General features: G+C 40.0%; 1 protein-coding gene across 2 annotated transcripts; it reads right to left on the bottom strand.

Moving 5' to 3' along the window:
* Positions 1 to 500: 500 nt before the first annotated feature.
* On the bottom strand, positions 501 to 20,276 carry cep162 (centrosomal protein 162). 2 transcript variants are annotated; one of them, XM_034611935.1, is made up of 30 exons: positions 20,157 to 20,276; positions 19,140 to 19,241; positions 18,748 to 18,883; positions 17,447 to 17,572; positions 17,070 to 17,253; positions 16,239 to 16,312; positions 16,076 to 16,137; positions 14,673 to 14,703; positions 14,264 to 14,338; positions 13,448 to 13,660; positions 13,037 to 13,118; positions 11,386 to 11,644; positions 10,844 to 11,057; positions 10,482 to 10,612; positions 9,597 to 9,731; positions 8,912 to 9,043; positions 7,748 to 7,860; positions 7,484 to 7,586; positions 7,268 to 7,394; positions 6,548 to 6,711; positions 5,813 to 5,917; positions 5,500 to 5,733; positions 4,943 to 5,164; positions 4,086 to 4,404; positions 3,309 to 3,441; positions 3,092 to 3,233; positions 2,914 to 3,012; positions 1,921 to 2,055; positions 889 to 1,040; positions 501 to 806 (listed from the first exon to the last, which is right to left on the bottom strand). In XM_034611935.1, exons 2-30 carry the CDS (start codon positions 19,197 to 19,199, stop codon positions 743 to 745), a joined length of 4,026 nt encoding a protein of 1,341 aa, XP_034467826.1. In that variant the 5' UTR covers positions 19,200 to 19,241; positions 20,157 to 20,276; the 3' UTR covers positions 501 to 742. The 2 variants fall into 2 exon arrangements, with proteins under 2 accessions (XP_034467826.1, XP_034467827.1); XM_034611936.1 differs by having other exon boundaries at positions 10,482 to 10,609.
* Between the last annotated feature and the right edge of the window lie 5,742 nt (positions 20,277 to 26,018).

The raw sequence follows: 26,018 nt of genomic DNA, 5'->3' as shown, positions 1-26,018 counted from the left end.
AATAATACCTAAGCAATGGACTCACCTACACCCCAGACGATCGACTACAACTCTTCCATATACTGCAGAATCAAACATTTAATCCCATCTAAGCATTAACTCCCCTTTTCCTCAGCAGTTTTCCGCTGTTATAGTCTAAACATGATATACAGGTGTAATATATACATCGGTGTAAAAGTTTAGATTTTTCACTGAAGGCTGTCATGTCATTTCTGGAAGTTTGAATAATGAGTCGGACTCTGTATGGTTGTGTGTTTTTATAATCTATATATTCTGTGTTAAAGATTTATGTGAAACGGATCCTTTGGCAGAAATTGAATATAAAAAGAAATTTGAGGTTTTCACTAGTGTGTTTCATCTAAATTCTACGAATTGTTGTTTTCTTTACCCTAGAATGGGCCCTTTTATATTAAAATATTTTATATTTACATCGGGAGCGGGTCCTGTGTTTCCAGTGTGGAGTGGGTGGCAGGACAAAGTGAAAACAATTTAGTTAGACAAAGGTTTAAAAAGAGCATTTATTTTTCACTACACCTTAAATAAATTATATTAATATACATAAAAAATACAATGTAGCTACAAACTATGAACAGGTAGAACAAGTGTGTATTAATATTCTTTACAACGCAACAACTTTAAAACGTTGTGGGTATATTTCAGATTTTCATGTCATCATGAAATATTGCTAATATTTAATCAGTTACTGATCTGGAGAAGAAAACATTGTTCACACTGAACAATATCACAGTGTTATTAAGTCTAATGATGACATGCTGGTTGTTGCTTTTGTTGTCCATCTTTGGCTTACGCAAGTATCAGCCTTATCTTCCACTAAGTCAGTTCTTGTGGGTTGTCATGGGGGGTCAGGAGGGAGGGAACACCACTCCCTGTCTTTGGAGGTGTTTCAGGACGTCCAGGATGGAGTCCAGCTCCAGACGGAAAGCCTTCAGCTCTCTGCTCTTGTCCTGGGCCAGATTCTTCCATCGCTCCACCTCTGCCTGCTGCTGAGGCTCCAGCATCTGCCACGAGCCTCCGATATCCTGCAGGTACAGGGAGTGACATTTAGAGGATAGCAAGTATCCGTTCAGTAAACCCATCAGAGTCTACAAAGGAGTTGGCTAGCAGGGGAACAAAGCCCCAAGTACTCTGGGGTGAGAATGTAGTTAAAGTAGGTTGAGAGTTTGGGTCGCCAGTTTAACTTTAATCCACAGAGCAGCATCAACAAACGCTGCATCACTAGATTTGTCTTTTGATGACAGAACTAGAAATAACACATTGAAGTTGTTGCTTCCAACAACCAGTGCAGTTTCAGTCTATGACATTTTTTGTTTCATATGAGGTCCCGTGACCTTTGACCACTGAGATCAAATTTGTTCATCTTTGAGTCAACTGGTCTGTGAAGAAATTCGCTGATGGCAGACTTGAGATATTGTGTTCAACAAACCAAAACATGATTTGTGAGACGACCTTGACCTTTGACCACTCAAATATAATCAGTCAATCCGTGAGTCTACGTGAACATTTGTGCCAAATTTAAAAGGATGTTCTTGAGAGGTTTTGTGAGACCACGCAAAACAGAGGAATAAAAACCAAAGAATGTTTTTCTACAGCTGATTACTACAACATCACTTCCTCATCTTGTTATTCAGGAAATAAATCAAGTAGCAGGGAACACGACCTTCAGGGCAGCTGCCCTACTCCGAAAGACACACTCACCCAGTGAGACACATCCAGCTCTGGAAAAGCTTCTCAGCTTTCAAGTAAATGCAAATGAAAACCTATGGCAGTACCATACTGTTGTCTGTTCACTGTTGTCTGCCCCAAAGCTAAACTTTTTTTTTAGCTACAAGAGTTAAAGTGGAAAGATCTGTGTTCCAGATGCAAATGTATGTGAAGAGCGATGTCTTCCATCACGTGTACCTGCTGCAGCTCCGTCTCTCTCTGTTGGTGTCTGAGCTCCATGTTGAGGATCTTCCTCTCCAGGCTACAGAGGAGTTTCACCTCTGAGCTCTGAGCTTCTTTAGCTTCCTTCAGCTCCTGCAGCAGTTTGGTCAGCTGGACACAAGGTGGACAAGAACACTTACTATTAAAGGGTTAAAAGAAAAAAACTACTTAGGTACATTTTATCTTGGTTACACTGACGCATGGTAATCTGGCACTGGAGCAGAAACAACTTATGACAAAACAATTAAAAAATTTTAAATACTAATGGAACACCTGAAGAGCAGAGATGGACTTTAGAAGTTGGTGAAGACAGTTTTGTGTTATTTCGCCAATTTAATGACATTTTGTATTTTTCTTGAATTACAACTCAGCAAAACATTTCAGACCAATGATAATAGCATATTAATAATAACCCTTTCAAAGAGCAATGAACTTTGAATTCTTAAGAATGTTAATTCTGACATTTGAATTAGAATTAAACATATTTAAATAAATAAATAAAACAAACAAATAGCTCTCTGGCTCTGTTGCCAAAAAGCACCAAAGGAACCAAAGCACAGTATTTTGAATTTAGTGCGTAATGATTGCTGAGTAGTGTTTATGCATTGTCCGGCTTTGTGTGTTATCTGACAGCAGAGCTTTTGGGCAGTTGTTTTGGGTAAAGATAACATCTTTTGAATCAATTGTTTGATTTTGCAAGACAAGTCAAAGGTTTTGTGAGAGTAGCTTGAATTTTGGGGTTTGTGTTTAAAGTTTGGAGAAAAGGAGAGGGAGTTTCAGGAAATGCATTTTAGCAATTCAGAAAAACTGTAATACTGGCCTAACCCTAACACCAGGACTAACCTAACCTAACATAAGCTGTTTCGGGGACTTGATTTTTGTCCCCATAAGGACGACTTGTTCCTGTAATGTGATGTGTAAACAGATGTAGGTCCCAACAACATGAGTAAAACCTGGCACTCCTCTCACCTGCCTCTGCAGAGCGTTCTCTCTGGTCCTGGACACTGTCAGTGCATCTTTATTTCCCTGCAGCTCCTTCAGTTGTTCTTGAAGATGTTTCAGCTTTATCTGCAGGTAGACATTTAAATCATCAGAAACCTTCAGGACCATCTGTTGTCATTAAACTGGTGTGTTAGTGGCCCTGTACCTCCTGAGTGTCGATCGTATTGGCCTGTTCAGCCACCTTTGAGGTTGAGTATTCAAGGGCATGGGTGGCCCGCAGCTTGTCTAACACCTGGAGGTGTTCTACTTTCAGAGAGGACAGCTGCTCAGCACAGTGCTCCTGGAGCCTAGAAAGTCACATAACATCCTTTAGTTCAATCTGCAGGAGACATCTGATGATGGGTTCACACAAATACACATACCTGCGCAGCTCGTCCTTGGCTTGTACAGCATCTGCCTTTAAACCCTTCTTCTCCTGCTCCGCCTGAAGCTCCAGCAGCCCCACACGCTGAGTCAGAGCCTGGTTCTCCTGCAGAACCTCTGAGATATGGCTTCCTGTCAAAAGGACACAACAGTACATTTCAAACATCCCAAATATTCTGGAGGGGGTTCAAATGAACATTTGAAGAACATTGAAGGCTTTGGTCATTGTAATTATTCTTCCTGTTCAAACTTGCAGTAAAGGGATCCTCTGTGGACTCTGACCCCCACCTGTACCATTGGGATCATTTCAGCACAAGGCATCTCAGTATAGGTATTAAACAGGCTTGAAAAATGTGAACCTGTACATGTAATGCTGCTCTGAGCAGATTTACGTCAACCCTAACCCCCTAACCCTTACGGTTGCTTGGCTGATCTGGAGTTCTTCAGGAGACATTAATGAGAAAACTATCAGCACCAGTCACTCTTTTATTCCACGTTCCTCTTCATTCATTTTTTGCAAACTGCAGAGGAGACTGCAGAAATCTTATGTAGCGAATTAAACTTCCATCTCTGTAAATAATGATGCACCCAAGATCACAGTGTACGTACATCTGCATTACTTATTTGGTGTGGGTCTGTCCTAAGCAGCGGATAGTGCCAGTTTAAGTGAAAGAAATAATTGCTTCATTCAGCTAATTTTGTTATTTGAATATCAGTTCATGCATAACTTATTTTAGAATTCATGTAAGCATGCAGAGGAAAGTCAACGTTCCCACCTGCAAAGGCTGTGGGCTGGTAGGTCTTCTCATTGTGAGCAGCTGGAAATGTTTCCTCTCCTCCACATGTGTCTTTTGCAGTAACAGAGCTGAGGATCTTGGTCGGGCCTGGCTGTCGTCTATTCTCTGTGGAGCGGGTGTCTGCTCGTGGGCTGGGGACAGACAGCATGTTTCTCCTCTCCTTCTGCAGTCTCTCCACCGTGCGGGTAAGATCCTGAATGGTTTGTGTTTTGGTGGCAAGCTCCTGGTTCAACCGCTCTAATCGAACTCCAATCGCTGCCTCGGCGTGGCGCTGGTGTCGGCCTGGACTCGGCTGGGCCTGCAAGGTGGTGGGAGGGGGGGGTATACATTAGTTTGTACAGGGAAGTAATATTGAACTTTTTCTTTTTTTTGTATATTTGACTATATGTAATTAAAGGAGACATTTTATAAACGTTTAAGTTCATAATTTGAATATGGGTTATTACTTGTCCAGAAAACTGAATTTTGACTGAATTTTCCTCATAATGTCCGTTGCTGCAGCTCATCATTTCAGCCTCTGTCTGAAACAATTGGTTTTAGCTCCTGTCTCTTTTAGGGCCGCCTACTGATCAGGCCCAGTCTGCTCTGATTGGCTAGCTCTACCGACTCTGTTGACCCCTGCTCTTGTTTTACCTGGCTTTGTTCAGGTGTGTGCCAGACTAGCCGCTGGGTGTGGATTATGCAAATGTGGGGCAATGTGATGTCACATGACATCTGAAAAAGCCTCATATCTCTCCTTTAAGAAAAGCCAAAGGTTCAGGTCTCGATTAGAACTTCGCATTTCTCTATAAAGGTTTCTACTGCATTTCAGTGAGCAGGTCAACTTCTGTGCTGACCCTGTTTTTGAGCTGCTGCTGCTGCTGCTGGAGAGACTCAATCTGGTCGTGGAGGGATTTCTCTTTCTCCTGGTGGCTTTCCTTCTCCTGCTGCAGCTGTTTCTCCAGAGTTTGAACTTGTGACATCCACGGCTGGTTCACCGCTTCTGAGCAGACCTCTTCAACCTGCTGTTTCGGTTCCAGCTGCTGCTCCAGCTCCGAGATCTGCTGCTCGTAGCGGAGCTGAAAGGAGCAAACAAACAAATTTAATATTTTCTGTTCATCTATTTTAAGAGAAAGATTGTGTCTGTTTTTAGATCTTATCACTCAATCTAAAAATGCTGACAAAACCTCCCATAACATTAGGCTGCTTTCACAAAGTAGTGATGGTATACGCCAGGTGATCTGCAAACATAGTGCTCAGAGGTCTGAGTTTGATGCTTATCTCATCAGACCAGAGAATATTTTTGCTCATGCGCTTAGAGTTCATTTTAATTGTTGAATAAATGCTGATTAGTTATTACATCAGAGATCAGTTATCACAATATGAACAAAATGTAGCATTAAATCAGTTGTACCTTGACACTGTGGAACCGTTGTTCCATGGCCCTCAGGCTACGTTTCGCCTCCTCATCGTGACTCTCCAGCTGGGCTTCCAGACGCTGAATCCTGGCCTCCAGCAGAGCGACGATCCTGTTGGGCGACTTCGCAGTGTCCACATCCTCCTCAGCAGCAGCGCTGGCTGCAGCGTATATTAGAGCAGGCAGGGAGTTTGGGTTCTTGTTTCTGAGTATCTGTTCCAGCTCCTTCACCTGGTGAATTGAGACAGACTCTTGAGTAATGGAGAGAGAGAGAGAGAGCGTAATAAGTTTGTTTGCTTGTGGGAGGAACCTGTCGCTGCAGGTCCTGCATCTTCTTTGTGTCCACAGTTTTCTCTTTTGCCTTCCTCTGCTGCTCGCCGCTTCTTTTGCCCACATCTTCTTTCAGTTTCTCCACCTGAAACGAAGACGACCTGTTGTTTCACCATAAGCAATGTCATCCTTCACATCATAACTGATACAAGGTTTCTGTTCCTTTTGCAGCTGCAGCATCACACAGTTGTTAATGCCCACACAACACATCTCAGACACACTTATCATTTGTGTTCAGTAAGGACATGATCCTTAGTTTGCAACTAAGATTCAGTTATAGACATTAAGTTTGAAGACGAGATAAAATCATTCAAAATGAAGATTTGCTTCATTTAATGATTCAGTCCTAATAATAAAGGGAGGGATAAATAAATACATAGGTATGTATGTGGTAAAGGAACATAAGACTATATAGACTATAGTAAATGTGAGTAGTATACTAACATGGCAAATGGACTGTATATACATAGGGCTTTTCTACTCTTATTGACCTCTCAAAAAACGGAATACTACAAGTCACGTTCACCCATTCACACACACATTCCTACAGGGCTTCTATACGAAGCACACTGTCAGCACAGTCGTTCAGCATCTTGTCCAAGGACAATTCGGAATGCAGACTGTCGGTGCCAGGGATCAACCCACAGACTTCTGTACAGTGGATCACCCTCTCCTCCTCCTGTCACTATACACATAACATATAACATCATGTTACCTGCTCTGTGAGTTGTTGGATCTGAGCTGTAGCAGCCTTCAGTCTGTCAGCGTCTCTGTCCAGAAGCTCCTGGTTCTCAGCAAACCACTGCAGCTTCTTCTTCAAGCCTGACACTTCCTCTTTGTGCTTCTCCTCCAGTACACGCATCTCAAACGTGTTATCACCTATATGACATATTTGGAATGAATATGTTGTCCAAATATCACTTGTACGTATACAGAATAAAGGTCTACTGGTAAACTGGGAGCTGTCTCTAATATTTTAGTCTCTAACATTTCAGTGCTCTTTGGATTTTAAGTGCCTAGATGTTGTTTTTTCCTTTAGTGTGCATGTACAAGTTCTGCTATGTAACAAAGGCCAAAGTGAGTCTTTCACTTCCACAGAAAGTTCTGCTCCTTAAGTGCCTGAAACGCCTCCTTTGTATTCCTGTTGTTTTTCAGTAAAGCATCTACGTCACCATGTGACATTCAACGTGGCCACCTAATGGTTATAATGGCAGTGTTTTACAGCTGATCAGGAAGCCTTTAGCTAAGGGGTGGGACCTTTCCAACACAAACACCTAAGAAGCTGACCAATTACAAAAGAGGCCAGCCAACCAAACAGAGGCGGACCGAGTGCTAAAACAACAAATGTGTACTTTGAACATTACAGCAGGTAAACATGTTATTAAATTCACCATGTAAATCGACCAAATATGGACACTACATCTCCACCACTCACCTGAGGTGGAGACGACCTGGGCTTTAGCCAAGTCTCTCTCTTTCTTCAGTAGCTGCTGTTCTCCCTCCAGAGCATACGTTTCTTGCTTCAGTCTGTGAATGTCCTCAGACAGCTTAGCCTCATTCCTCTGGACACAGACACACACATTTTAATGATAAGTGATGAGAATGAAACAGATGTTCTGTCGAACAGTATTTCAGTAATCGTGGGACTTACCTGGAATTTGTTTATTTGAGCTAACAAGTCTGTAATGCGTTGCGTGTGATCCATTAAACAGACTTTTCCCACAGGCCTTGAGGTTTTACTCCGCTGCTCCGTGCTGCATACGGAAAATGTCACAGACAATATCAAAATATGGAACTACACATGTTTTGAAAAAAATTCTCTTTCTGGAGAAATGACATTCAAAAGGACAAAAACATTTGTGCCCTATTTGAAAGAATTTCCTTTGAGTTGAATGTTTCAAGTTTCAGCTCTCACCTTGCGAAAGTCAGTTCATTCAGCAGCCTGTGGTTTTCGTTAAACATGGCCTCCTCGTTAGCTTTGCTCTGGGCCTGTTGAGCCTTCATCTGCAAGTAGAGTTTCTCATTCTCCTGCAAAAAATGGTTTAATAGCACAAATATCAAAAACATGAAAATGAATTAAAAAATAAAAATGGAAATAGACAGACACAGAAAGAAAAAGAACTACACAACATGTAATAGGTTTGTATTTTAAGTCACATCATTCTTTAGTTTTTGCATGTGGTGCCTTACAGCTGTGTGTTGTTCTGATGGTGTTATAATTTGTCGTGTTGCTTTTTACTTCAGTTTTCCCACATTGCTCATTAATGAAAAGGTTGTGTGGTAATGGCTGAGATGGAATCAGTACGATGTAGAGGTGACAGGTCACCATCTGGCTGCTCTTGATTTGTGGGGAGTGGCCTGTTACTCAATGTCAAAACTAAGCTTCGTAAAACAGGTGTAATTTTTACGTTGGTGTAAAAGTTTGAACTTGATTTTTAACTGAAGGCTGTCATGTCCTTTCTGGCAGTTTGAATACTCTGAATGGTTCCAACACACTGACGTCCACACGTCCACATGTGTTGTGGTAAAATAGCGACGCTGCAGCTGTGTTGATCCTGACAGATTAATCAGTGCCGTCCTAAATTAAACTTTGATTCTGTCCATGTCTTATAATGAGGAACAGGAGGCGCCTCACCTCAGTGAGAATGGACTGCATCACTTACATAATGACAGATAACTCAACCTATACAACAGGTACAATTTTGCATATTTAGATGTATTTCTACCCATTTAAGAATGATTTTCAAAATATAAACAGGACTACAACTAATATTTGAGAGCTTGTAGCACTATGGTACATTTAATACAAATTTTTGTAGCATCTAGGGAACATAAAAGTAGTGTATTTTAAAAGGGAAACTGTCAAAATAAAACCCATTTTGTTTATTTTTATGTATCAGTAGCAGCACTTATGTACATGAAATGGGAGATCACAAAGCAGAGGATTTGATGTCAAAGCGAAACACAAAAGCCCCTATTTGGCAACATTTCATATTCAACCTGATGCCAAAAAGGAGCGTGATGACATTAATGAGGAAATCTGCAAACTGTGTCTGATGAGGAGCTCTAGGAGACAAACCTGCTGGTAACCTTTAATGAGAATCTCCTGCTCTTTCTGTTCTTTATCCATCTTTTGGAGCGTTTCCTCTGTTGCAGGATCTGTGGCCTCGGCCCGTTTCTTCTTGTGATTGGCTTCTCCTGCACTTCGCAGCTGAGGAATACAAGAAACAAAAGTCCAGCCACTTCTTTTATATTTTGTATTCCTACAATACTGACCATCTGCAAATCTGAGGCACCATATTCAATCTACACACACTACAACTACACAGTACACATAAAGCCTATATTCAAATCATTAATGTAATATGACAAACAAAGAGGCCTTCCTGCAGCTCAGCTCCTTTGATTCACTCTTTGTTCTGCAGTAACAAAACAGCTGCAGAACAAAAAAGTTACTATTTCTTAACTCAGAGAAACTTTCTGACTCACTTTGTCATGTCATTAAATAAAACACCTGGCTCTACCAATATATCATCAGGGTTTCATCTATAACCTTATTTGTGTTCTTCTTTTTTTTTCTCAACCTGCATTAGTCTGAAAAACAGTTGGGGACTTACTAAAGCTATACCAGAAAATGAGGCGTCAACCGTCAACAGCCTCCGCTCTACATCACACACAGTGTAGTAAACACAGACTGGGACATGTATCAAACATGGGTACAAGGTTTGGAATGAACATTTGTACATTTCAGTGCATTTTCACACCTTGCTTTGCAGGAGGAAGATCTGCTGTCTGAGTGAGTTGAGCTCCTCTGCTCCTTCCTTCATCTTCTGCAGCTCCCTCTCTCTCTGAGCCAGCTCGGCTCTCAGCTCCGTCACCAGAGAGCTGCTCTCATCCCTCTGCAAGTCAGACATCAACACCGATATCAGATGAATGATTATCTGTGGCGAACCAAATCTGAGCTAACGCCATTAATGTCAAATTGTCTGAGAAGAGAAGCTTCCCATCAGCTAACAATTGGGCACTACAATAAATTGGTGATTTATCTGAATTTGTGCTATATGTGTCTACAAAGTGATAATTACGTCACTAGAAGTGCACAAATCAATAATTGGCCATATTAATTGTCATGTGTCACTAGTCTCACAAACAGTGATGTGCGACTCCAGATGTTCCCTGACACCAGGTGTCGAGTACAGAGGAAACACAAGCATTGAAAGCAGGTGAATAAAGCTGCTTCATGTGATCAATACATAACATCCTGCCTCTGTCTGCTACTCCGCCCCTCGCCCGAATGTTGTGAACACGTCTGAGTGGATAATCTCCTGCTGCCTTGTGCATGTGCGAAAAGCAACCTCCAATTTTCCACACATCATCCGGAGGTCATGTCTGAAAACTGCTTAACAAGCATATGGATGACAGCTTTGGAAGAGACTCAGGTCTTGCTCATTGTATTTCATATTAAATCCTTCATAAAGTGACGTGCAAACAACTATGAGTCTGTTCACATTTTTCCACATTAAAACAGTCTGATTTTAATATTGGGGCTGACCACTATCTCTACCAAGCAGAACAGCATATAAAGTAAAATACATGCTGAAGATCTTGATTCAGGGTTTTCAGAGTCTGGATGTCCAGTGTTGTCTTACATTGTTGTTTGGAAGATGATGTGTCGGCCTGGTCTCCTGGGGACTGCTTGTGTTGATCTGCTGTTGGAGGACGCCCACTAAGGACTGAACAGATGCCACCAGCTCACTGCTCACTTTGAGAGCTGACTCTGCTAATCAAACAAATATAGAAGTTGGTCAGTAGCTTTTCATTCGAACACAGATATAAACATGACACACTGATTCCACACCTCCACACCTCCACACCATCCTCCTTCATTATAAAGGAACAAAATAACGAAATAGGATAGAAAACTAATTTAGCATAGAGTAAAAAAAAAAACTCAACAAGAACACTTTGATAACTATATATATTTTGTGTGTGAGTGTCACGAACTACTAACCTGTGTCGTCGTCTCTTTCTGGGCTCTTCGTGAATGTAGCTGTTGATGGACGCTGTGGTAAATGGCTTTTGGCTGCAGCAGCAGTTTTACTGATCCCTGACAACCTGGAGGTCATTGCTGTTCTCTCCTCCACCTTCCTGCCTCTCGCAGAAGCCAATGTTGGTTTCCTCACTGAAGACGTGGAAGGATGAGAAACGGTGGAGCTACGGGAGGCCTGGGGGAAAATATCCACAACTCATCATGGTTATAAGATGCTGTACTAAAAGACAACACATCTCACCAGAAGAACGTGTTGTAGCTGTTTTCTGGTAAAACGAAGAAAACTATCTCAGTTATATCTCCAGTTTGTATGTTCTGAAGGTGCACTGCTAAAAACTGGGTTTTCAGGCAATGTCAATCTTTAGGTTAACTTTGTTTTGTTTATGCATTAGACTGTTACTTTTATATATTCTAAAAATACACATTTTATTTGTTAAATGTGTATAAAAGCAACCACAAATCCATGCACCGCTGAAGGGAGAAAAGTTTGAAGTTTGCCTCACCGGTTGTTTCTTAACTTTGCCAGCCTGAGAGGATTTGTGAGAAGTCGTCTTGCTGTGATCCTCCATCAGCCTTTCTACTTCCTCTCTGATGCTCCACTTCAGGTCACGGTTGGGATGGTCTGGGGAGTTCAGTTCATTATCTCCCTTTATCTTAGTAGCAGCTTTTCTTGGACTCTTCAGTTGTGACTCTGTATAAGGCACGTCAGGGAAAGTCCTTTCCAAGGAGCAGGATGTTTTTTCTTGGACAGGTTGCAAAGCACTGTGATGAGAAAGTAAATTTTTTAAACAGGAAGTCGGACATTTTGAATTAAGTGGACATTTTTTGCAATTTACACATGTTGTATTTGAACAAACTCCTCCTAGAGCTTTTGTCAGATCAAATTCAGTGAGTGTCATCTTAACAATATGAGTTTAATATGGTGTAAAAGTTTTTGGGTAAGTCACACGGTTTGACTGCGGCGTGGCGTCAAAGTTTGATAATTCGCCAAAAAATAGGGGTTTTGTTCTAACTCGTCTGTGCGTTGTCCAATCAGCCTCAAACTATTCATACATGATCAGAGTCCTGGCCTGAACAGATCCATGTCAATATTGACTCATCGTCAAAGCGCCACCTGCTGGCGACAGGAAGTGTTTTATACTTTGACATCCTGCTCCTGGCTGGTTTACAATATAGATCTCAAATGTGCTCAGAATATTCATAAGACCTTCAGCATACTTCATGCTCAGAATTGTGACTTTTCCTCAAACCGTTTAGCCACAGAGGTGCGACGAAGGTTGATGCTTCATGATGTAAGATCTATACTAGACTATTGAGCTGTTGCTGCAATCTTTGGTCACTAGAGGGCCGTGTGAGACCATGGCTTGCTCAAGGGACAAAGCTTTCTCCTCAGAGCTGTAGAGAATTGTATGTATTTCACATTGTTAATGTGTTGAAAACTCTATTAAACTTACTGATGTGTGTCAATGAATGTTGAGAGACAACTTTAGTTCATGTTTAAGAGTAAAATGAGCCCTGAAAGAGTTTATTTTGTGTTGACAAAAGTGGTTCCAACTGAGAGGAGCTGTGCAATCAGCATCAAAATTCTAACATACGAGAATTAATCTCTGTGACAGTTGCTCTCAATTTAAAAGAATAAATGTCCTTAGTGTAAGAAATTCCTCTATTTATGAAAATGTTTTATTCAAAAACATTTCAATTCAGGAGGTCCCTCATATGAAAATGGCCTATCTGAATCTCTTATTGTATGAGTGAAATTATGTCTGGTCATGATAAGAACTGTCAAGCTTTTTTTATGTTACGAGGTGGTAGCATTTAGTTGAGATTCTTCACCAAATATTCATGATTTATTTTTTGTACCTGTATGAAATGTGGAAGGTTATTTGTTTCTGAATCATCATTTACAAGACATCTAATGTATTTCTTTGTCACTGTGTGTTCTATACCTGATGGTGTGGACCGTAATACATGATTAGGGACATGGTCCAGTTCTTGTGCAAATTTGCATCAATTCTTCTGCACTCCAAAACACCATTATTTGCACAAATGTCTTGTGCTTCAGTGTGAATCCTTCTCCTCACACTCAGGCTGCTTCTGTCACTAAACCTGTGCTCTCAGATTTCTGCTCTCCATCTTGGATTTTGTAGTGCTAACCTGACAGGTTGAAGGCTGAACCCTCTAGTATGATCCTCCTCTATTCGGATGGGCCTCATCAGTTCTTCTGCAGTGGGAAGATCTGAATATAAAAACACAAAGTAATTATTCTGCTCACATCAGTTTGTTCCTAAAAATGATCATAACATATGTAAACACCTTAGTACAGTCTCATTTCAGAGGCTCTCTCATTGCCCATCAAATTTTGAGTTTACTGAACCTGTGCCGTCTCCTCAAGAAACCAAAAGAAAATCTGATATTTAAAAGTTTACCACTTTTAACTCACTGGACAATTTAGAAAACAACTAGCAGACTTAGCAATGATGCAACAGCTTGTAACGCTGTTATAAAATACAAAAAGAGTCTCTGCCTGTTGCCTCAATTAATGTTTACAGTAGGGCAGTGTCTGACCTGACTCATTGGTAGAAGCCTGCTGAAGAGACAGTCTGCCATGTTGAGGAGGGAAGGATGAAGACACAGATCTGTGGAGCCTCCCTTCTCCTTCCACAGGAGAATGCAGGTAATCATGATTATGGTCGTCTGAACCCTCCACGACTTGGATCTGTCTGTAGGCCTCATGGAGAGCCTCCATCTCTGAGCCTCCGCTCTTCACATATGAGTGGCCTGCACAGAAAACAAATTCAGCTGTGTAATAAAGAAAATGCTGCACGTGACACACGTTTGAGGTACACTACAGGCGTCCACCTGCTAAACACCACCTCTGCCTCTCTTTGTGGGAAGCTGTGCTGGGGTCAAACCTCCTGCTGTCGAATGCAGCGAGTAAAGTCGACCACTGGGAATCAGCTTGTGATCAGAGCCTCTGGGGTGAACACAGCCACAGAGGGGGGACAGACCTGCTCCTCTCTCCATATCTCAGGAGGCTTTCAGGTCAGACATTACTTCCTCCTTACCACATGGGTATAGGTCAGGGGACTTTGTGCAGGTGGGGTTCCTGAGGGAGAAACTTCTTTTTTTTGCCCTGAGCCTTTAGGAGACAGTATTGTTAGTCAGGCCCAGGGGCTTCTTGAGGCTTCAGCCTGGGGTGGTGGATGTGCTGCAGCCTGAGTGATGATTTGGCCAAGCTATTATTACCCAAAATAGGTGAAGTGATACTTCGGTGCAGCTGCACTTCAAGACTGCATAACATTGTCTGGTGCTTATTTTATTCAACCTATTATGCTACTGAATAACACTTTGCTATTACTTGAGCCTATGTGTTTGTGTTACCTCTGTCCAGTGATCCTGCTGTGTCTTTCTTTCTGTCTTCTCCACCAGTATCGTCCAAAGAATCAAACAGACAAACTGAGAGAAACTTCCAGTTAGAGAGATCCCATTTATGACATACTTTACTATACAGTTATCTACGGGTACAGATTCATTTCTACAGTGAAGGAGTAATAATAATACTCTTCATTTACAGGCAACCTTTAATTTGAACTAATACTAATTGAGACATTTGAATGAGTTCACATACATTGTTGGTAGTGAGGTAGTATTATTCACATAATTTTAACTGTAGTGCAGTGTAATGTTATATTCTCTCTATGGTCATCAAACCATATTCCACTTTCTCTTTGAATGATAGATTTTTGTCTTTTCCAAAACCCAACAATGAATTATTATTTTTTTGTCTTACCTTTGCCAATAATTGGGGACATCTCAGACTCCTGAAAACAGATAACACACTTATAAACCACGTAGTATTATGGTATGTAAGATTGTTTTAAAATAAACAAAGACAAAGCTCGGAGCATGATTTGATCCACCTCAGCCTGTCTGACACAGACTGTTCCAGTCAAATGTGTTGATCTTGAATAAACTGGACTGTTAACGTCTTTTTAGCTCAGGAGGCAGCTTGGCCGCTGTTGTGTCATGGCCGTGCTCTGTGACTAGTTGCTGATCATTAAATATCCCATAAATGTTTTATTGTTATGGCTGTAGATTCCAGGGCGCACACTAACATTAAATATTTTGTTACATTTCTTGCACACACACACAGTGTTTGGTGTATTTGATGCATTAGTCTGAGTGTGTTTATTTTATTTGGCTTCTTGTTGAGTTGAACATGGTAAAGCTGCTAAGTAGTGTTTTAGGTTCAGGCTGTAGACTGTGTGCCATGTTTGCAGAATTCTTTTTCCTTTTTCTCCTTTTCCTAAGTCACACAAATCAATGTGTGGCTTGATTCTCTCTCTCTGTGTTATCTCCCTCTGCAATACAGTTAACAAGATAGAAGATACATTTTCAGATAACTCTTTGGCCTTTGCTTGCAGGTTTGCCTAGGAGAACTGATGCATATTGTAGTTGAGATTGTACTTAAGTTGTATCTTGTACAGAAAAGATAATAACCTGCACACACAATATTTTTTTGTTTTCACAAGCTCCATATCTTGACAAAACAAGAATTATTTTTTGTGCACAGGTTATTATCTTGTGTGTCATCTTATGCCACAAGGTAAAAAAAAAATCATGTTTTTACAGAGACAGTAGGAAAGCATATGTTATATATTATATGCTATATATCACGGTGTTTCACAGAAATACAATATTGTTCAATATTAGCTTATTGCACATATCTTTGTTGGTGTATGATGGAATACTATTATATACCAAAAGTCTGTAGTGAATAGAAAAATGGTATGTTGATGTATCGACTGACAAGTAACAAGAAATTACAGAACAGAAATGTCAAACTATGTGAGCCTATTTAAAAACAGGGTTACTATAACATAATAAGTACATTGTTAGTATGCAACTAAAGTACATTGTGTACAGTATTACAAACTGTTTCCACCAGAGGGCAGAACAGGTTTATTGTTCAGCTGTAAAATGTCCTCTGCATGTGTCTAGGTGAAAATTAGAAAAAAATAAAGGAAGTCATATCAAGATTGTTTGTTTAAGCTAAAAAATATTACCAGCCGATACATCAGATTTTTCAAACTCAAAAAGGAATTTTCAAGCTTAGACATGGATGAGTGTTCAGGTGACTAAGGTTCTAACTTAAACTACATTAAAGTTTTCAGAATGAATTTGATTACTAACCTTCTGCAGCGGATCTTTCCCATTCTCCTCATCCTCAAAATCCTCACTGTAGTGTGGAGAGCCTGTAAAAGCAGAAAGAGAAATGTTCTCATTTAGATGCACCGAGATAAAGATTGATAAAAAAGAAAACAATGACATTTGCAGAAGGGTTCATGACTCTTACCTAGAGAGGGGGTCTCTGTGACTCTGGCCTTCCTTTGACCATCTTCATTCTGCTCCACTGCCTCCTCAGCATTCCTGGAGGGGGAATAGCCATCATCATTACATCACAGTGACAACCCTGACCTTCAAGGACAGTAGCAGCAAAGAGTGCTGATTATAACCAAGGGCAGTTTGTTTTTAACATACATATATATTCAATACTTCCAGAGAATACTCATACATGACAGTTTGCAGACTGGTATTTTTCTATTTCAACCAACATGAAGTACTTGACAGTCAGATCCCTTGTTTTATGTTGTGTTGTATAACCTACCATTTGCTGTATAACTGGATGATGATGACAATGATATCCACGTTAGAAAATGAGTGACAAACCTCTTTTACTTTATCCTTTGTGGAATTAATCACTCAGATTATCTTGGTTAACTCTTCTACAGAGCAGACACCTGACAAACGTTTTGGTAATGTGCTGGACCTGGTTCTCAATTCCCTTTAAAAGTGCATAATGTGCATTAAGCCATTTGAACTTCTGTCAATCAGCTTCCAGAAAAACATGTACTGTGTGCAGTACAAGACACAACATATAGAAACAACAAGCAAATGATGTATGACAGAAAAAAAACTTGATCAGTGGGTATCAAAGTTTTTTACTAGGGGGCTGGTTGGAGAAATTCAGACATTTGAGTTCTCACATAACAGCTCCTCCTGAGAATGTCTGAGATCAGTGCAAGTCTGAAAAAAGCCTTTTTGTCATTGTGTAGTAAGAGACCGCACTACATGTATGTTTCAGTCTTGTTGTGGGGGTAACATCCGACCAAGGCCACTTCCTTACCTGAGTTTAGAACCGATGGAAGAACTCATTGAGTCAAGCTCTCTGTTCAGTTTGGAGTAATCTATAGAAGATGTGGGTCCTGCTTCTAGTTGGGCAAAGAAAATGGCTTTCTCTTCTTCTTCCTCCAGGGTGTCCAAGCCCATAGTGTTCATGTCCACAGCTGGTACCTTCATTGATTCTACACCTGCACACACATGTGGAAATCTACTGAAAACCTGACATCTTCACGAGGTTAAAGGAGAAAAATGAGATGCAGGATCACACATAAAGACTTCCCATTTGGAATAAAATAGAAAACATTTTAACAACTTAGCTGTGGGATGCTGTCAGACATTACTGGTTGACGTGAAACATGTTTCTATGCCCTGTGGACTCACCCTCTGTCTCTGTGTCATCTCTGCTGAGAACAACAGCCTCTTCCTTCACACTTCCTTCGTCCTCCTCTTGAATAGCATGAGACTTCCTCAAAGACTTCCTGAAAGACTTTCCAGACCCCGACAGTCCTGAACAAGAAAGCCAATGAAATGTGTGAATGAACGTTTGTGTAAATGAATCCCTCATCATTTTACTTAACAAAAGAAAGATCATAATTTACTACAAATACACAAACATGTAATTTCATTCACATGTGTTTATTACTCTTGAGCCAACTGCCTTGCTGTCTAACACCAAGGACTGTCTGGTTTCCATACACACTGCTGAAACAGGTAAAGGACCTTAGTACACATCAAATAAATCCAAGACAAAAAGGCAGCATTACTCATTATATCAATAAACATACATCCAAGCACTGCATTAGGAATATCAGTCCAGCGTTGCTTTGGACGGTAAAAATTACATCATTGGCAGTACGTCATACCAGCTATTGCTAATCAATGTTTGCTTGATTAATAAAACGCGGCAGTCGCCAATTACTTTATGTGAACTCTTCAAAGAAGCGATTAAAGAAGCTTGCATTGCAGAACTGCTGGAAATCTAGTCTGAGTCAGTCACAACTTCAGCCAATCAGAGCACAGGACGGGATCAAGGTGGTGAAAGCTCATGTAGCGATGAGGTGCGCAGGCTTCTTACTTAAGGATTATGGCTGCTTTCAAAGTTTTAGTGCACAACATTAAACATTCATGTCTGAATAAGCAACCATCAAAGTCTAATAAACATAATCAATTATAAAAAAAAAAAAACACAACTTAATCTTATAATCAGGACTTTGTTTGCGTTCATCTGATTGTTATTTAAATGTTGCTAAAGCCTCATTGGTGCAGAGAAGGACTTGACATCACATCGTTCCAACAGAGTCCCGCCCACTTAAAAAAAACTAAAAACACCAAGAGATAAAACTCTCAGGTGAACTTGTGGACAATAGACAAGATACAATTATTCAAGATACACGGTTAAAATAAAAATATCAACATAAAAATAAAACATGTGTGCATCTATATATATAAAAAGTAAAAAGGAATTATAATGCTGCTCCCTCTCCGTTTGCTCTCCCTCCCTCTGTCTCTCTCAGGATACCCCAGTGAGTCAGTGACCTCTATTATTTATTTTCACCTCAGTCTACCTTTATGGGCGATTGATGTAGCCACAGCTATTGCACATCCTCATCATGAATAGTGCCAAAGGCTAACATGTCCAGTGTGATAGATGTTTTATCACAGAGTCCTCTCCTCATTATTACCTCTTTCTGCTCCGCCACCGCTGTCTTCATCATCTTGCCACCGAAGCGCTGCTGGTTTCGGGGCTGATTTCTGACTGCTTTTAGCACAAGGCTGCTTCTCAGAGCCACCCAGATCCACGGAGTCATCTGAAACAGACTGACAGAGAGGTGCCTTCAGGATAAGATGTGTTTTAAACCATTATATCCTTTTTGCTGCTTTTAAATGAAAGAAGTTACAATATCCAGTGTTTTAACTTGTAGGAGAGTTGAAGTTGCTGTGGATTAGACAGACGCATGAACATCCACTGAGTGACCCTGATGTTTGTCATGCTGTGTGATTCAAGCGATGCTTATAGGATGAAATGATAATCAATGATCAGTACCAGAGTAGCATGTAAAGAATGTTGAGTTACCTCCTTTAAGAACAGCTCAAACTGTTCATCCAAATCCTCCATGCTCAGTCTGTGAGACATGGTGATTCTGTCCCATTCATCAGCCAATGGGAACCCAGACAACTGAAAAAAACAATGAGGAAAAAAAAAATTGTATACCTCATATGTGCAGCATATCTGACATACTTTAAGCATACAAAATGGGTAAATGTGATGAGTTGTGATATTGTATATAGCGGTACCTTATGTTATCATGTATAAAATACTTTCAAAGAGACTGATTATTTTAGTCACTTTTTTTTCATTTTGGAGACTTCTACAAGCAAGACACTCAGATGCTCAATATGAAGGTTTGATGATAGTCACCTGATAATGTGTGTTTAGACCAGGTGATAATTAGTCTTTCAAAGGTATATAGGTTATGTTTTTGTGTTTTGCATTGTTGGTCTGGCTAATTAGGACTTTTATTGCTGGACAGTATTTAGTTTTTCTCTTTCAGATCCTGAGATGTATGTCATTCTTGTAATTTAAAAAATATAACTGTTGTGTTTTTAAATGTTTCAACACAAATATATAAATAAAGAATAGAATCACTGCCTGACTGTTGAGAGAGAGAGAATAATAATGACGAAACAATAATAAGAAGTATGGGGAATAATAATATATAGTTATGCATTACTGCACACATGACTATGAAGAAGGAACCGTGTCAGTAAAGCGTCAAAATAAAGGATGAAACAGTGTCACTTCCGGTCACAACTGTCAAAATAAAGCGGTTCCTCCGATCGTCACATTGATTTAAATCGTGGACGTTAGAAGAGAAGTGCCCCAAGGTGCTTCTCCTGTTCGTGGAAGCACTGGAACAAAATGCTGCATGTGTCCCTAATCCCTATATACTGCCGGGGCTTTACAAAGCTAACTGCTAACTGCTAGCGTTCATCTTTGTTAGCTAGTACCGTTAAGTGACTCCAGCAGCAAGCTAACTTCTTAATCTACCTACATGCGGAATATGTTTTTACTAATTTCGACAAAACTCACGTGAATCACTGGAAAGCTGCTGCTCTCTGATGAAACCAATACTTCCGTGTTTGGATCAGGAGTGTGTTCCCGCGACAGCACCCGGGTGTAAACATCGACCTGATTGGTTAGAAACGAGTGCGTCATAAGAAATGAAAACTCACGCAGCTATTCCCCACATAGTCCCGCCTCTACCCTGTCTTTGATTGGTTAGCTTCAGGCATGAAGAGTGATCATTGGTCCGTAAAGGGAATAATTTGGGGATAACCCAATCACAGACAAGGTGGGGGGCGGGTCTTCTTTAAATTAGGGTTGAAAAGATCTGTTCTTATGGAGGTCTGCATTTTATAATTTTACACTGAGAAATAATATGTGAAATGTGTTTTCACCATATTAGGATCAATATCATGTGCAATATTCCATATGAATTACTACTATTATCATTGCTGCCACTTCACTTTGTATAAGTTTACTGCCTCACGTGACTTATTTCATTTTCATTGTTTTTTTTCATTTCATTATTGTTACTTCTATTAGACATTAGTTCTTCTGCATTTACTCTGTTTTTTTTTCCTTGAGGAAATAATAAAGTCTTATCTTATCTTATCTCACCAGTCAAACACATAAATCTTCCAACTGGTTTCACTAAGTGAGGCACAATGGAACCAGTTCACAGATTCTAAATACACAAAATTATTGAACTACAATATTGTATTTCAATATTTTTTTGAAATATCCACATTTATCTGATACATAACAGTATGCCATTTTTTTCTATTCTCATTTGGTGATTGAAAAGAGGAAAAACTATTTTTTGCGTACTTCCCTTCATATTAATTTGGGTGTTGGTTTATATACACTTTTATAGTTGATACAACATGTGGCTGAAAAGAATAGTCCAATAATTGGTGATTAATTAAGTGGTCGGTCATTTGGAATCCCTGATTGGACACCGAATCCTTGCACAACAAATACACACAGGGACATACAATAATACATGAGTGCAGCCCATGAGCCACGATTAGTAAAAAAAACAACAGGTCATCGTAATTCAAACGCCGATTATTAATTTGAGCATTATATGAACTTGTAATAGCCATTGTATACCATTTTATTGAACAAGAAATGATTAATCTACACGGATTCATCATATTTACATGTATGCTATCAATTACCCAGTGATAGATGATGTGTGACTTGTACACAAGTGCACTCACAGCTTCACCTTTACCTGTGGAGGAGACTATGTGTGGCCACAATGTTTGTTCATCATGCTCATGTGTATATGTGTTTGTGCCTTATGGCGACTGCCTGAATTGTAAAAAAAACTGTTCAAGAGGCCCACACCTATGATTCAAATGCAAAGCAAGGGGTCGCCCCACGCCTAAAACTCACAAAATGAGACACTGCTGTCACCTTCTAATTGATTTACAGGGACTAAATCGCTTGATAACAACCAATCGATGTTATTATTTTCTCTTTTAAATTCCTTGTAGCACCATAAAGTTCCAATAAAGCTGTATTTCTTTCTTCTAAAGTGTTGAAATAAATCAGTTATTGATTAAACCATTGATTTTGCCAGGAAAAAAAACCCTCCAAGTTCTATTGTTATTTTGCAGTAGATCAGAGGCATTGACTGCAGTTAAACTCATAACAGTTGAGTCTGAAATAACTTGTCCACTTGGTGGCACTACTGAGCTGGAAATCAGTCTGCGTTTCCCCTATGTGTGTATGCCTGGAAGGGCAGTTCGTCACCAGAGATCAGTAGTAATCTAATAAACTCGTCCCTGCTTGCTTTTCTCCCTCTTTCAGAGGTCAGGACGGATCCATATAAACTCTGTTTTCACCTGCCTCTCTATACTGCTCTGTCCCTCATAACCTCCACACACACACACACACACACACACACACACACACACACACACACACACACACACACACACACACACACACACACATTGTATCAAGGATACAGACTGGAAAGGGGCATCATATGGGCTGTTTTTTATTCCTTCCTCATATGAGCCTTAAACACATCACACAACAACCATTATTCTCTGCTGCCACACCCACACAATATTTGCTTAATCTTTGGAAGCCAAGCTCATAAGCAATTTAAGGAGCAATAATATGTTTAATGTTTCTTCTGATCAGATCAATGTTTATTTTTTTAAATCTTTTTTTAAGCAAAAATCGTTGACATCAAAACTAATAGTGTATTGTTGTAAATGTGCCTGATTTTGTGTTATAGTGATTCGAGAATTATTCCCTGGGTAATGTTGAAAAACACCTGAACTAGCAATGTTAAACAAAGTAAGAAAAAATCCTGGATCTGCACCAAAGATTGGGTTCTTCTCTGCCAACATAATCTACTCGGCGGAGCTAACAAAATATTTGGAATATTTCAAAATATATCAGGTAAAATAATAAAAACAATATAAAATATAAACGTATCAAATCAAATCAACGACATTCATACCTGGGCACAGATGAGAAAACACATGTTGTGTTCCCCTTTAAGTATTTTATAATCCAATATTTTACGTTTATTTGAGTCTTACAGCATTCTTCTTTTAAAGATCCTCTGACTTTTCATCTATGAGGTCAAAATGCCACTGAGATTCGAGCTAAGCAGCAAACGTTAACATGCTGACAGACCTAACTGTGATGGTGAACATAAAAAACATTATGCCCACCTAACACCAGCATGCTAGCACTACCATTGTGAACATTTTAGCATGCTGATTTTAGCTCAAAGTTTGTTTTGAGCTTCAAAGCACAACAAGGTAGAGTCTCATTAAAAACAGTCATATGAATGCCACATGTTATGCTTTCCATCTGCTTTCATAGGCTGGTGATGCTTGTTGTCGGGTTGTCTGTAGTTCAAAGGTTCACATGAAATAAAAAAAAGTTACATGTGAACAGATCTGTGTTTTGTGATTCAAAGCTTACAGACTAAACCTTTCAATAGAGCCAAAGAAGGCCATTGATGTGTTCTGAGAATTGTTTTTATAAATAATATAAATGAGAAAATCAGGAGCTTTTATTTCCCAGACACAAACAATAAATATTACATTTGCTTTACTTGCTGTGTCATTTCTGCTGTTTTATTCCCAAATAAGAGAAAGGAGTTGAATAATAACCAGAAATTAGAGCAATAACAGGAGGAAGCTAACAATGATAAATGCTGTTCCCCGTCATATGAATAAATGTCTAACATCAGGGCCAGAGCTGGGCCAATTTTCAGCCCAGGGGTTTCATGCCCAAGAACACCTGACACAAATGGCAATGACTTTGCGGGAGGAACAGATCCAGCTCATCGGTTCTACCTCTGGTTCCATATTGGTCCAAGTGTCTCACCACAGCTCTGTCTGAATTCAGGGGTCGCTGCATTTGAAGACTGATTGTGTCCCAGTGGTATGACTGTCCCATGAAGGCTCCTTCTAATGCGTCCTTCCATTCTCAAGGCTCCCAACAGGTGGATCTCTCTCGGCCAAACCGATCCCAGGATTCATTGTGCTTCAGAGATTAACTGTTTTTCCAAGAGGTAATGACACATCTGTCTGTTTGTAATCAGCCAGTAAGCATTGGTTCTATCTCTGTTAAATCTTTCCTGAACAAGAGTTCATCATGTTGTATCTGTCTTTATGAAAGAGCCATCCCTTGCAGCAGGTTCAAAAGCCCAAAACACTGAATGGTACAGAGGTTTTATTTTTGTTATCACTGAATGTCAAACACTAGTGGTTGGTTCCAACCTTGTTGTAAAAATGTTGTTACAATAGTTACCAGACTGATCAGTGTCTCTGTTTACCTTGGGTTGCCAGTTGCTGTTTACTTGTTTGACTTCTTGAAAAAATATTACTTTGGTAGTTTGGTAAATTTTGTCATATCAGCTTCCAACACTCTCTTGCCTTTTCTGCTCCTCCTCACTTTTTACTACTATTGATCTCCTTTCCAACCCTGCCACTGATGCTTATGATGACTACATCACAAGCTGCCCCCCCCCCCCTTGGGTGGTAGCATCCATCTTATCTATTGCTTTCCACTGCAGAATAATGTGGCACTTTAGATACTTTTAGAGCAGGTTAACCAACAAATGACTTTGTTTCCGATGATCTCAGCAGCTAAAAGGACCAAAGTGATCCTGATTAGCCACTCTGGCTCTAAAGTGTGTTAAGATTGCCTGCCAGGTTTGGATAGGACCATGAGTGTTGTATCTGCCCATGTTGCTTCATGCTCGGCTGACTGATTGAGATGGTAATGCTGCTCAGCAAGCTTCTTACTGCATGTGCACGTCTGATGTAAATGCACCATATCCCCTGTCTTAATGAAAGCTTTGTCCTCTCCTGCCATTGCTGACATTGGGATCAGTGCCTCGTCTGTGAAAACTGGACAGCTACCTTCATCCCTCAACCCACCAGCTCCATGTTCTGATTCATATTCATGTGTAGATGCTTCCTATAGAAAAGTGGTTTATGAGGATGTACTTCCATTTCAGATAATTGGAGCGACCTTCAATGGAGCGGTTTAAGTGCACATTCAACATTTGACTTCCTGTTTTTATCTATGTGGATGATGGGTGTTTGAACTTTAAACTCTCACCAAAATGAAGGGAGCACAAAGATGATGAAGGCTACATCCTGACACATCAGATGGAAATGTACACATACTGTACAATATCTCACAATGTTTTTAGTAAACATTTTGCGCAAGGCATGTGGTCTGTACTTGAGATGCAGCGTGAAACTGACACATCAAAAACCATGAGAAGTTTGAACCTGAAATAACAGTGGAAAGTTAAAAACCACATGAAAAGGGGAAGTGGAGAAAATGGAGCTGTGAAGATTGTGAAGAGGTTGAATTCATTAAGACTAAAGACATGTTGACCTCTGAGAGAAAATCTTACAGGGACGAGTCTCTATTAAAGGCAATGTCACATTATGCAATTTTACACAACACTACACGGGTGGAATACAAAACCAGCAAAGATGAGATGCATTGTGGTTTGCAGTGAGTCATTTTGGGGACCTTAAACTGAATCTGCCAGGGCCCCCATCCCCCAACCACACTCAATAGCACACTGAGTATTTGTACACAGTATGTGTAAATGTATATGTGTATTGAGTTTGCACACATAGATTTCAGCAAGATTTCAAGCAATGATTGTCATGATGTCTGATGGGACCCACCTCTTCCTTCCTTTTACAACACCACCATTTACAGGAAAACTTCAGCTTGATTTAATTTGTATTGTATTTACTCCTTTGCTCTGGCCATTGGTTTATTGGTCACGACTCACGATAACACTGTACTCACCAATATCATCGCTGAGATAATTACATTTGGCAAGAAACATGTCAGACAAGCAGACACTTTATAAACAAGTCATCAGTCAATCCAGAATATTTTCTACTATCTTCCGTAATCATGTAGAAATACGAGTTCAATAGATTTGAAGATCTGTGTTTCAGTCTTTATGGCCTCACCTGCTGAACAATGTGATGGTATGTTGCTGGTGCAACTATGAGAAGTGACAGTTATATATATATTCTGTAACTGTGGTGTGTGAAGAGAAGTGATCCTGAGCAGTTTCATTCCTGTCACCAAAAGTGATTATTGATAAAACGTACTGATCTTTGGGGTGAAGGATGGGATTAAGACGAATGAAACAATCGAGAGATAAATGGGTGTAAAAGTGTGTCACACTGTAGAACTAACAATCTGTTGAGACCTCATCAAGTTGAAGTTCATTCCCGTGATTGATCAGTTCTGTCGGCACTATTTGCTTTGATGGGAAAAGTCTGTTGAACCCTCTCCATCACTTTCTTCTTCAGCAAACCTCACAATGTCTACTGAGAGGAAAAAAAAAAAAAGGTAATAGTG

The sequence above is a fragment of the Hippoglossus hippoglossus genome, chromosome 16, assembly GCF_009819705.1.
Source record: "Hippoglossus hippoglossus isolate fHipHip1 chromosome 16, fHipHip1.pri, whole genome shotgun sequence".
In the NCBI taxonomy this organism is placed as follows: domain Eukaryota; kingdom Metazoa; phylum Chordata; class Actinopteri; order Pleuronectiformes; family Pleuronectidae; genus Hippoglossus; species Hippoglossus hippoglossus.
This window is presented reverse-complemented; position numbering and strand designations above follow the sequence as displayed.

Bases quoted from the DNA above. Each gene is read 5' to 3' on its own strand.
- cep162 (XM_034611935.1), bottom strand. From the start codon at position 19,199: ATGTCTCACAGACTGAGCATGGAGGATTTGGATGAACAGTTTGAGCTG. The intron at 17,573-18,747 runs GTAATAATGAGG...TTTCTTGTTCAG, and splicing joins CGGTGGCGGAGCAGAAAGAG to GACTGTCGGGGTCTGGAAAG. The intron at 9,044-9,596 runs GTGTGAAAATGC...TGTATTCCTCAG, and splicing joins TCTTCCTCCTGCAAAGCAAG to CTGCGAAGTGCAGGAGAAGC.